This window comes from Ornithorhynchus anatinus, chromosome 1, assembly GCF_004115215.2.
Source record: "Ornithorhynchus anatinus isolate Pmale09 chromosome 1, mOrnAna1.pri.v4, whole genome shotgun sequence".
Taxonomy (NCBI): Eukaryota; Metazoa; Chordata; class Mammalia; order Monotremata; family Ornithorhynchidae; genus Ornithorhynchus; species Ornithorhynchus anatinus.
Genome location: NC_041728.1, coordinates 154,282,511 through 154,295,534, shown reverse-complemented (window position 1 = coordinate 154,295,534; position 13,024 = coordinate 154,282,511). Strand labels below are relative to the sequence as shown.

The 13,024-nt window shown below is 42.3% G+C and overlaps 1 protein-coding gene across 1 annotated transcript in view; it reads right to left on the bottom strand.

The window, feature by feature from the left end:
• LOC100075826 (IQCJ-SCHIP1 readthrough transcript protein) overlaps positions 1 to 13,024 on the bottom strand; it is a 759,724-nt gene that overhangs the window by 591,505 nt on the left and 155,195 nt on the right. Inside the window, 1 exon segment of the mRNA XM_029073274.1 lies at positions 611 to 761. Coding sequence (XP_028929107.1) covers positions 611 to 761 — 151 coding nt within the window.

Sequence of the window (13,024 nt, the reverse complement as noted above, 5' to 3'; positions counted from 1 at the left end):
CTAATCTCGTTTTGAACAAATTCTTTGAGTTTACGAAACAATTCACTCTCTGACAAGGGTGGATTAGCTGGAGCGGCAGCCTCATCGAACGGGAGCTTAAAGAGAACCAGGATTCATCAACCAGATTTTATAGGGACTTTATTCTTAATTAGGAGGCTCTTTCTGTGACCTTTGAAAAGTTCCTTCCCGGGAGTGTTCTGGGGAAGTTGTTTCTTTATCACTGACTCAATTAACCTGACTTTTCCCCAGCAACTTTGGATAACATACTGTATATCTGCCCCAATTTGATAGCAACTCAGACTAAAGTGATAGGGTGAATAAAGATATCCCAACAGAACAAATCACTGGCTTGTTAAAAAAAAAAGCCCTCAGAATCACCATCTTGCAAAATTTCAACCTACTTCAAAGACAAATCCTGAAGTCACAATTTTCCAAAAATGTCATCGTTTGGCTTAATCTTGTGAGGCAAAAAAAAAAAAATCACATCTCCCCCACAGTGAGATATTCCAATTGAAATATCCCACAACCAGAAATTTCCCTTTTGGAATCAAATATTTGTCAGTTAGTTAAGGTGATGAGCCAAGAGAGGTAGGCGAGATACTATACTTACTGGAGTGCTGCCATCGGAAACGGTGTTCATGCTGACGGAGCTGCTCATTTTGTCTGAGGACATGGAAGGTGGAGACGGGCTGCGCTTCTCCATGTGATCTTGAAGTGGCACGTCTTGGCGCTGTATATATTCCCTCCAGGCTCTCTGAATGCTGAAGAAGAGGAAAATACTTAGAGTTAAATACAAGTCACAAGCAAAAGAGGCTTTGGAACAAAAAATCTCCCAAAGAAATACTTGAAAAGAACATAAAAATGGTTGTGCTTGATCCCCAAACTGCTCATCATTTCCTGTGACTATTCTTAGGGTTGTCATTGCCTTCTTCCCTTGCCTGTGAAAAACCTTCACTGCTAAAGCCCAGCTACAACTGACCAGGAATGTTTGCTATTTAAAGCCCTGGACTTCAACCTAAAGTAACTATGTACTAGACAGGTGGGAATAGATTTTTCCACCTTCTATACAATAGAGAAAACTACAAACACAATCATCAAATTTTGATATTGATTGACTAAGAGAAAGCTTGTGGTAGCTTTCAAATGCCTTGAAAGGCTTGATCTTATGCATTGGTTAGCTTTTATTTTACATGTATTATATGTAGATCAGTAAGACTCTGATTCTTAAAGTAACCCCCCATCTTCTGTGTTACGGGGATGAGGGTGATGGTTGGTTACCAGATACTCCTGTGCCAATATCAAGAGCTTGTGATCAGCAAACTTATGTTGAGACATTCTCCACAATGAGGGCCACTCAGAGAGGCATAGAAAGCCAAACTAGGACAGGGTGTTGGGTAAGGGCATTTTGGAAAAGGCCTGGGTAGGGGGAGAGACTCATCATCCCCCCACAATATCCTATCCTGTCTACTAGATCATAATAATGGTATAATTTGTTATGTGCTTACTATGTGTCTAGCACTCTACTAACCTCTGAGATAGGTATGAGATAATGAGGTAGGACACAGTCCCAGTCCCACATAGGGCTCATAGTCTGCCTTGGAGAGAGGATGATTTAATCCCCATTTTACAGATGAGGCAACTGAGGCACAGATAATTTAAGTGACTTGCCCAGGGTTACACGGCAACCCTGTGTAACCAAGTGCAGAGCCAGGATTAAAACCCAACTCCTCTGACTTCCAGGCACATGATCTTTTCAGTAAGCCACGCCACTTCCTAGTGAAGAAGATAGAATTATCAAACTGCTTGGACCTTCCCTTCTTCCCTTCCTGACCCCATTTTCAACTGTTCACTCTCTAATGGCTTCTTCTCCACTGCTTTCAAACATGCCTATGCCTCTCTTAGCCTAAAGCAATCCTCACCTGTCCCCACAACTTCCTCCATTATTCATCCCATCTCCTTCCTACTGTTCTCCAAACTCCTTGAGCAAGTTGCCTATATTCACTGCTTCCACTTCCTCTCCTCTGATTCTCTCCTTGATCCCCATTAATCTGGGCTTCCATCTCCTTCACTTCACCAAAACTGCCCTTTCAAATGTCACTTCTTCTTGCCAATTTCAATGGCCTCTACTCCGCCCTAATCCTCCTAGAACTCTCAGCTGCCTTCGACACTGCTGACCACCTGCTTCTCCTGGAAATGTTTTTCAAATCTGGACTCGCTGATACTGCCTTCTATTAGTTTTCCTTATATCTCTGCCTGCACATTCTCATTCTCCCTCAAGTTCTCCTCCTCTCCTCCCACCCAGTCACTATGAGAATCCCTCAAGGCTCAGCTCTGGGTCCCATTCTATTCTCCATCTACACCTACTCCTTAGGAGAACTCATTCAATCCTGTGGCTTCAACTACATCTCTATGTGGATGATTCCCAAATCTACATCTCCAGCCATGATCTCTCTCCTTCTGTTCAGTTTTGCACTTATTATTAATAATAGTAATAATAATAATTGTGATATTTGTTAACCTCTTACTGTGAGCCAGGCACTGTACTAAGTGGTGGGGTGAATATGAGCAAACTCGGGTGGACACAGTCCCTGCCCCACATGAGGCTCATGGTCTAATTCTCCATTTTGCAGATGCGGTAACTGAGGCACAGAGAAATGAACTGACTCGAGTTCCCAAACTCACACAGGTGACAAGTGGTGGAGTTGGGATTATAAACCACAACCTTCTGACTCCCAGGCCTGTGCTCTATCCACCAAGCCATGCTGCTATTCCTCCAATCTTCAGGACATCTTTACTTGGATGTCCTGCTGACACCTTAAATTTAACATATCCAAAATAGAACTCTTCACCTTCCCGCACAAACACATTTGTTTCCCTGACTTTCCCATCACTCTAGACAGAGCCACCATCTTCCCTGTCTCACAAGATTGCAGACTTCATGTGATCCTCGACTCATCTCTCTCATTCAACCCACATGTTCCATTTGTCTACAAATCCTGTCAGCTCAACTTTCACAATCTGGCTAAAATCCGCCCCTTCCTCTCCATCCAAACTCCTACCACACTTATCTAAGGATTTATCTTATCCTGCCTTGATTACTGCATCAGCCTCCTTGCTGACATCCCTGTAAGAACCTTCAGTAGTTGCCTGTCCCCCTCTGCATTAAACAGAAACTCCTTGCCATAGACCTTAAAGCACTCAATCACCTCACCCTCTCCTCCTTTAGCTCCCTGATTTCATTCATTCAATCATATTTATTGATTGAATTAGTGTGTGCATTGTATTAACGCGGTAGCAGTTTGGATGGAGAGCGAGGGACAGATTTTAGCGATGTTTTGAAGGTGGGACTGACAGGATTTGGTGACCGATTGAATATGTGGGTTGAATGTGAGAGAGGAGTCAAGGATAACACCAAGGTCACAGACTTGTGAGAAAGGAAGGATGGTGATGCCATCTACAGTGATGGGAAAGTTGGAGGGCGACAGGGTTTGGGTGGGAAGACGAGGAGCTCTGTTTTGGACAGGTTAAGTTTGAGGTGAGGGGAGGACATACAAGTAGAGATGTCTTGAAGGCAGGAGGAGATATGAGCCTGGTGAGAAGGAGAGAGATCAGGTCTGGAAATGTAGATTTTGGGTGTCATCTGCACAGAGGTGATGAAGTCATGTGAGTGAAAGCATTCTCCCAGGGAATGGGTATAGATGGAGAATAGAAGGAGACCCAGAACTGAAGCATTTAATAAATATGATTGAATAAAGGAATGAATGAGGGACCCCTGCTGTTGAGAGGGTGGGAGGTAGAGGAGGAGCCTGCGAAGGAGACCGAGAATTAATCAGAGAGTAAGAGGAGAAGTAGGAGAGGACAGAATCAGTGAAGCGCTTCCGGGAGAAGGGAGTGGTCCACAGTGACCCAGCCTATGTCCTTCACTCCTATAATGCCAATCTACTTGTCAGCTGTGTGACTATGGGCAAGTCACTTAACTTCTCTGTGCCTCAGTTACCTCATCTGTAAAATGGGGATTAACTGTGAGCCCCACATGGGACAACTTGATTCCCCTGTGTCTACCCTAGCGCTTAGAACAGTGTTCTGCACATAGTAAGCGCTTAACAAATACCAACATTATCATTATTATTACTCACTCTATCCCGATCTCATTTATCTTGCCATGGCCTCTTGCCCATGTCCTGCCTCTGTCCTGGAATGTCCTCCCTCTTCATATGTAACAGACAATCACTACCGTACCTTCAAAGCCTTATTAAGAATGCATCTCTTCCAAGAGGCCTTCTCCAACTAAGCCCTCATTTCCTCTTCTCCCACTGATTTCTGGATGCTCTTTTACTTAGTTTTGCTCCCTTTATTCACCTCACCCTCACCCTCACCACACTTATGTGAATATGCATAGTTCATTCATTTACTTATATTAATGTTGGTCTCTCCTTCTAGACTGTAAACCCATTATAGTTAAGGAATATATCTACCAATTCTGTTATACTGAGCTCTCCCAAGCACTTAGTACAGTGCTTTCTTTGCACATAGTAAGTGTTCAATAAATACAACGGATGATTTGATTGATTGATTGAATTATTTATCTACCTCCTGAATCCACTTGTCATCAGTAGGGTTCTGCTAGATTGTAAGCTCCTGGGGACAGGAATCATGCTTACTATCTCTATAATACTCTCCTAGGCACATAATCCAGTAGTCTAAACAGAGTAAGCATCTATTGAATCCTATTAATCGATTGAATGATAAGAATACTTCTCCTTTCAGAATCCACCAGAAGCTACCTCTCTTCCCAAGAAATGAAGACTTGGTCTTTCCAAGGCAGACTGCACTAAAGCTAGTACCATGAGGGATTAGGGGGAAGGAGGATGTAGCTGGATGATTTATTAATAATGATAATAATAATAATGATATTGGTTTAGCACTTACTTTGTGCTAGGCACTGAACTGAGTGCAGGGGTAGGTACAAGTTTTATCAGTTTGAACACAGTCTCTATCATACATGTGGCTCACAGTCTCATTCCCTACTTTATAGATGAGATAACTGAGGCACAGAGAAGTGAAGTTACTTGCTCAAGGTAACACAGCAGACAAGCGGCAGATTAGAACCTTCTGACTCCCAGGCCCATGTTCTATATACTATGCCATGATAAGTGCCGCACCATGTTTAAGGCTCTCAAAATCTTAAGGAAGCTCATGATGTTTCTATGGTTGCCAAGATTTTAGTCTGTTTATCCAATCCTGTACTACCAGATGGCCATGTATCAAAGCCACCACAAAGAATGTGCTCTGCCTCTTCATTTCTGTAGCTGTGCCCTAAGTTCCATCTCAGAAAAAGGCCATAACTTCTGTCACAGATAACACTGCATCACAGCAAACATAGGATTAAACCATTTGGGCCTTGGAGATGCGGCTATTTTTGTACATTTGAGAATTCTTTTGTGTTCTGGATATATCTTTGCAGGAAAGCGTGTTTCTTCCCAATTTATGTAATGTACTACAGCCCCAGGACCTCTACACAGTTTTCAAAGATGTAAAAAAGGGTATTTGATACCATCAGTACAACTGAGTTACGGAAATTTCTTAGCAAGTTGCCTGCCCTGAGAAGTTAATCAAAGTCCTGAGACTACATCATGAAAGTATTGCTAGCTGGGTCACAGATGATATTGTCCTATCTGATCCATTCCCCATCACCAGTGAAGTAAAGCAGGGATTCAAAGTTTTCCCGGCCCTGTTCAATTTATTGTATGTAGTCATACTGGAAGATGCAACTAGAGCCCAGGATACAGGTGCTAGAATATGTTTCTCCACCTTTGGGAAACTATTTCAACTCAACAGATTTTGATCATCAAATGAAATCCTAGAGATCTTCATTTAAGAATTGCTGTATGCAGATGACTCTGCCACAGATGCCTGCACAAAGAAGACATGCTAATATTCCTGTTTCATTTCACCAAATAGCCAGCTGTTGGGCGCTGACAATAAGGTTACAGAAAATGGAAATGATAGCTTTGCAACGGGCAAGACATGTATGCAACCAGACATTTACATTGGTAACACAGGTCAACACTGCCCTGGAATTCCATACCCAGGCAGTACCCTGACCAACAATTCAATGTTAGACAAGGAAGTAGAAACCTAACATTGTATTTGTGAAGCATTTACTATGTGCCAAGGACTGTACTAAGCACTGGGGTAGATACAAGTTGATCAAGTCAAACACAGTCCATGTCCCACATAGGCTCAGGTCTAAGGAGGAGGATGAATAGATATTTAATCCTCATGTTTCAGAAGCAGCATGGCTCAGTGGAAAGAGCCTGGACTTGGGAATCAGAGATCATGGGTTTGAATCCCCACTCTGCCACTTGTCATCTGTGTGACTGTGGGCAAGTCACTTCACTTCTCTGGGCCTCATTTCCCTCATCTGTAAAATGGGGATTAAGATTGTGAGCCTCATGTGGGACAACCTGATTACCCTGTATCTCCCCCAGTGCTTAGAACAGTGCTCTGCACATAGTAAACGCTTAACAAATACCAACATTATTATGATTAGACTGTAAGTCCGTCAATGGGCAGGGACTGTCTCTATCTGTTGCCGATTTGTACATTCCAAGAGCTTAGTACAGTGCTGTGCACCTAGTAAGTGCTCAATAAATACTATTGAATGAATGAATAAGGAATCTAAGACACAGAGATGTTGAGTCATTGGCTCAAGGTCACACAGCAGGCAAGTAGTGGAGCCAGGATTAGAACCCAAGGCTCATGCTCTTCCCACTAGGCTATACAGATGGCCAGCGCATATTTTGGGGGATTGTGAAGCAGCAATGTGGTGTCCAGCTCCAGGAAATATTTAAGGTTTACAGACTTCAATGCAGATTAACCTCTATTTCTGAAACATCTGGCCCAGTAATACCACATTTGGCTTCTAGAGTAGCTCCATCAGCATCATTTATGAGCCATACGAAATCAATCAATCAGTGGAATTTATTGAGCGCCTACTATATGCAGAGCACTATAATATAAGTGCTTAGGAGAATACAGTATAACAGAGGTGGCAGACAAGTTCTCTGCCCACAAGGTGCTTACAATTTAGAGGCAGAGACAGACATTAATATAAGTAAATTATGGCTATGTACATAAGTGCTATGGGGCTGAGCTTGGGGTGAGTAAAGGGTTCAAATCCAAGAGCAATTGTGACACAGAAGGGAGAACAAGTAGAGGAAGTGAGTTTTGGAAAACAGTCTCCTAACATTGAAACAATACTCATTTGTGGAGATTGGGTAACAACAGGATACCCAAATAACTGCTGAAAGGAGAGCTGAAATGTGTTCACCAAAAATAGGGAGGGCAGAAGAAACACTAAAGATAGAGTAAAACAAAGCCTCAGATGATGTTGCATCTCAACTAAAAACTGGAAGACAATTCTTGAGGAAGGACCAATCTGGGGCATGCTGTCAAAAGGAGTAACTCTTGAAGAAAAAGATTCATAAGGAATGAGAGAAAAGGAGGTAAAAAAAATCTCAAGCACTGCAAATCAATCAATCAATGGTATTTATTGAGCAAGTATGGTGTGCAGAATGCTGTACTAAATACTTGAAGGGGTACTTTACAGTAGAATTGGTAGTCACCTTCCCTGGCCACAAGGACCTTACTGTCTAGAGGGGGAGACAACATCAAACATGGCAAAATAACGAGAGATGGCTTTTTAGGGTGCACAATGTGGCCAGTATTGTAGGTTTCACATTCATCACTTTTGTCACCCATGCATTCAAAGATTAATGTCAAAATGAAGTCCTTCATAACTGCAGAAGAAGCCACTAATGTTGAAATCTACTTATATATCTGATAGTGAAATCTCTCTCATATCTTTACATATACGTATTTCATCATTAATTTTTTAATGGAATATGAAGCCCTGTATCTTGACATTCTTCTTTGCATGCATATATATGTATGCATAGAGAGAGGAAAAGAGAGAGAGGGAGAGACACCATACAGCATATATGTGCATACAGGTATAATTCAAATTACATTTATTATTGCAAAGTAAATGCCTACAAATCTTGTAATTGTTGCAAAATGTTACCTACTTTCAAGAAAGAATGGGCTTCAGATGAAAAACTTTTAACCATTGTCAGCTTATTAGTTAGCTGTCACAAGCATTGGATAATGTCACTGAGCTAGATTGAAAAAATAACATACTAGAAAATCATTTAATGACCAAAACACAGGAAATACACTGTGGTGACTGATACAGTTCAATAGAAAGCTGTTAGCTTGCCACCAGAAAGGACATTTTCTACACTTCAAACTAAGAAATTAAGTTAAAAGAAAATGAAAGTCAAAGTACATTTAGAAAGTGAAGAGCAAATCGATTGTCAGTAATCCATTTACTTTGCTCCTTGTGTATGTAACTTTGTTCAGTAGATTCATGTGTATACAAATTTCATCAAAGGAAGGTGTAAAATACTTCTAGGGCTCATGAAAACCTAAATGGTATCTTTATTTTTAAGGGAGCCACAAGGTCTGGAGGGATATTGAGAAGCAGCATGGCTTAGTGGAAAGAGCACAGGCTTGGGAGTCAGAGGTCATAGGTGTGAATGACGACTGCCACTTGTCAGCTGTGTGACTTTGGGCAAGTCACTTCACTTCTCTGTGCCTCAGTTACCTCATCTGTAAAATGGGGATGAAGACTGTGAGACCCATGTGGGACAACCTGATCACCTTGTATCTACCCCAGCAATTAGAACAGTGCTTGGCACATAGTAAGTGCTTAACAGATACCATTATTATTATTATTATTTCATAAAGGTGATTTTTTTCTGATCCTCCCAGAGTGAAAGCTAGAACTAGCAGGGAGTCGCTTACTTCCTGCCATGAATTGGGCCTCGTTTTAAGTCAGCATACCTGCCACTGGTTGAAAGCAACTTTAGAGTCATCTACTTCTTTGGCTGGTTCTCTCTAGCTTTCTTCAAACCTTCTCACTTCTCTCTGAACCTCATACTACTCCATGTAGGAATGTTCTTTTTTAATCAGTCAATCAATCAGTGTGATTCATTGAGTACTTACTTGGTGTAGAGCATTTCATGATCCTTGGCCTTGATGAGCTTACATTCAGTACCATAGAGGATTGCCTTCATTTTGAACTGTGACCCGTTTATCTGGTAAAAATCTTTCAAGCTGGACTAGACAAGGTGTCACAGTATCTCTACTCTCATCCATTGTCTAAATGGATTATACTACATTATTCACCAGCCTAGTAACAAGGGGGTATGACCAGGGAAGAGGGACGGAGGATGTTCCATGAACCCCACTCCTACCCCTATCAGTCAGTCATATTTATTGAGCACTTTCTGTGGTCAGAGCACTATGCACTTGTGAGAGAACAACATATCAATATAACAGACATATTCCTTGCCCACAACGAGCATACAGTCTAGGGGGGAGACAGACATGAATATAAATGAATTATAGATATGGGAAGTAAAGTGAATGATATACTTTGGAGGGAAGAGGCTACGTAGTAGTCAAGAAAGGCTTCAACAAGTGCTTGAATTAGCATAGTAACAGTTTGGATGGTGAGGAAGGAGCAGATTCTGGAGGTGTTGAAAAGATAGCAGCATGCCTAATAGAAAGAGTACTGGCCTAGGAGTCAAAGGATCTGAGTTCTAATAATGGCTCTGCCACACAATAATAATAATGATAAAGATGATGGTATTTATTAAGTGTTTACTATGTGCCAAGCACTGTTCTAAGGTTAGGTTGTCCCACGTGGGGCTTACAGTCTTAATCCCCATTTTCCAGATGAGGTAACTGAGGCACCTAGAAGTCAAGTGACTTGCCCAAAGTCACCCAGCTGACAAGTGGCAGAGCTGGGATTAAAATCCATGTCCTCTGAATCCCAAGCCTGGGCTCTTTCCACTAAACCACACTGCTTCTCTAAGCCATGCCTGCTGTGTGACCTTGGGAAAGACACCTAACTTCTCTGTGCCTCAGTGATGTCATCTGTAAAATGGGGAATCAACACCTGTCCACCCTCCACAGACTGTAGGACAGGGGCTTTGTTCCACCTGATTACCTTGTATCTACCCCAGCACTTAAAATAATGCTTGATGCATTGTAAATGCTTAATAAATAACATTCGAAAAAGAAAAATCAACAAGATGTAGTGACTGGCTGAATATAATAATAATAATGTTGGTATTTGTTAAGCGCTTACTAGGGGCCGAGCACTGTTCTAACCACTGGGGGAGATACAGGGTAATCAGGTTGGCCCACGTGGGGCTCACACACTTTTAATCCCCATTTTACAGATGAGGGAACTGAGGCACAGAGAAGTTAAGTGACTTGCCCACAGTCACACAGCTGAGAAGGGGCAGAGCCGGGAGTCGAACTCATGACCTCTGACTCCGAAGCCCAGGCTCTTTCCACTAAGCCACACTGCTTCTCCATATGCAAGTGGAAGGAGAGAGGTGAGTAGGAACAACTGGAGAATTAAGAGGGGAACCAGAAGAAGAAAATTTCATTGAAAGCATGGCACCTTGCTAGGGTTTTATATAATAATAATGGGTATTCATTAATAACTTACTATGTGCCAGGCATTGTACTAAGCACTGGGATGGATACAAGCAAATCTTCAGGTTGGACACAGGCCCTTGTCCTATATGGGGCTCACAGTCTCAGTCCCCACTTTAGAGCTAAGGTAATTGAGGCCCAGAGAAGTGAAGTAACTTGCCCAAGATCACACAGCAGACAAGTGGACAAGCTGGGATTAGAACCCATGACCTCCTAACTTCCAGGCCTGTGCTTTATCCATTGCACAAAGGGGAGCTGGCTCACAGCTAATGGTTCCCTACTTTGAAGAGCCAAATCAAGTTGTTATCAAACTCAACCCAAACTCTCATGGGTTCTACATCATTGTGGTTGAGAAGTGTTCGCATTCACAACCCAAAAATGAAAAAACAGAGGAGAAAACAGAGCTCTGGGGTGAGCTACCCAAAATGCAGCAGAAGCAGAAGAGCCTTGTAGAGGTACGTTCAAGATAGACTAGAAGACATGGCTTTCAAAAGAGCTGGATTAATCAATATGTTTGTAAAGGTACATTCAAGATAGACCAGAAAACATACTTTTTGAAGGACCCAGAATGATCACTATGCTTTATAGAGGTATATTCAAGATAGATCTGACAACATGGTGTTCCTAGACTATAAGCCTTTTAACCCATAGCTTCTGCTGGCAAGCTCTAGGAGGAATCGATCATTTTTTCGATGGTGAATACTGGAGACAAGAAAAGTTCTAAAAGTATTCATGTCCACATGAGCGAGAGTCTCACACAAGCAAGGCGAAATCAAAGTGACTGCAGCCCAGGGCTCTGCTTTGGTGATTTTTCCAGGGAAGTAACCTCACTGTCTCCTCCCTAAGTTATCTCAACTGGGTTGGAGAAGGAGGATGGCCTAGTAGAAAGAACATGGGCCTGGGTGTCAGAGGACTTGGGTTCTAATTCCCATTCTACCTTTGTCTGTTGTAAGACCCTGGGCAAGTCACTTAACTTCTCAGAGTCTCATTTATCTCATCTGAAAAATGGATATTAAGCCTGTGATCCCCAGGTGGGACAGGGACTGCCTCTTACCTGATTAGTTTGTATCTACCTCAGTGCTTAGTACAGGGTCTGGCACATAGTAAGTGCTTAACAAATGTCTTTAAAAAAAAATTAAACTCTAGTTGCTTTTGCAGCTTTCCTGGTCTCCTTCGTCTCCCCAAATCTGACCTCTGAAATTATTGATTGTTCACATTCACAGTGTTCACATTTTCACCTTTAGTCTAGAAATACCGTGGCTCAGTGGAAAGAGCACCGGCTTGGGAGTCAGATGTCATGGGTTTGAATCCCGTCTCTGCCACTGGTCAGCTGAGTGACTGTGGGCAAGTCACTTAATTTCTCTTTGCCTCAGTTACCTCATCTGTAAAATGGGGATAAAGAGTGTAAGCCCCATGTGAGATTGTGCCCAACCTGTTTAACTTGCATCAGACTCAGATGTACTGGAGGAAGGGCAGGCAGAGACAAGGAAGCTAAGAAGGTGCAGGGGACTAGGGGAGAAGGAAGAGAATAATCACAATAAAAATAAAAATAATAATAATAATAGTATTTGTTAAGCACTCATTATTTGCCCAAGCACAGAACTAAGCTCTGGGGCAGACTCAGGATAATCAGAATGGACCCAGTCAATGTCCCACACAGTGTTTACGGGCTATCTCAATTGACACCCATTGTCCTGGAGAACTCATTCACTCCCATGGCTTCAACCACCATCTTTAGGTGGGTGATTTCCAAATTTACATCTCCATCGCTGACCTCTCCCCTTCTTCGTAGTCTTGTACTTCCCCCTGCTGGTAACACTTAGAACAGTGCTTGGCACATAATAATGTTGGTATTTGTTAAGCGCTTACTATGTGCAGAGCACTGTTCTAAGCGCTGGGGTAAACACAGGGGAATCAGGTTGTCCCACGTGGGGCTCACAGTCTTAATCCCCATTTTACAGATGAGGGAACTGAGGCACAGAGAAGTGCTTAACGAGTACTAGTATTATTATTATTATTATTAGTGAGGAGGGAGTTCCAGGCCAAAACCAGGTTGTGGCAAGGGGCCAGCAGTGAGTTAGAATGAGTAGGTTGGCATGAGATGAGCAAAGTGAACATTCTGGTTTGTAGTAAGAAATGTGAAAAGTAAAAGAGGACGGAGCAAGGTGATTGAGTGCTTTATAGACAATGGTAAGGAATTTCTGTTTGATGTAGAAGTTCTTGAAGAGTTGGAAAACAAGGACTAAATGTTTTTTGAGAAAAGTGATTGGGAGGACAGAGTGAAATATGGATTGTAGTGAGGAGAGACAAGAATCAGGGAGGTCAACAAGGAGGCTGATGCATTAATCAAGGTGAAGTATGAAAAGTTCGATTTAACATGATACGAGTTTGGATGGAGGGGCAGATTTTAGCAATACTGTGAAGGTAGAATCAACAGGATTTGGTGCCA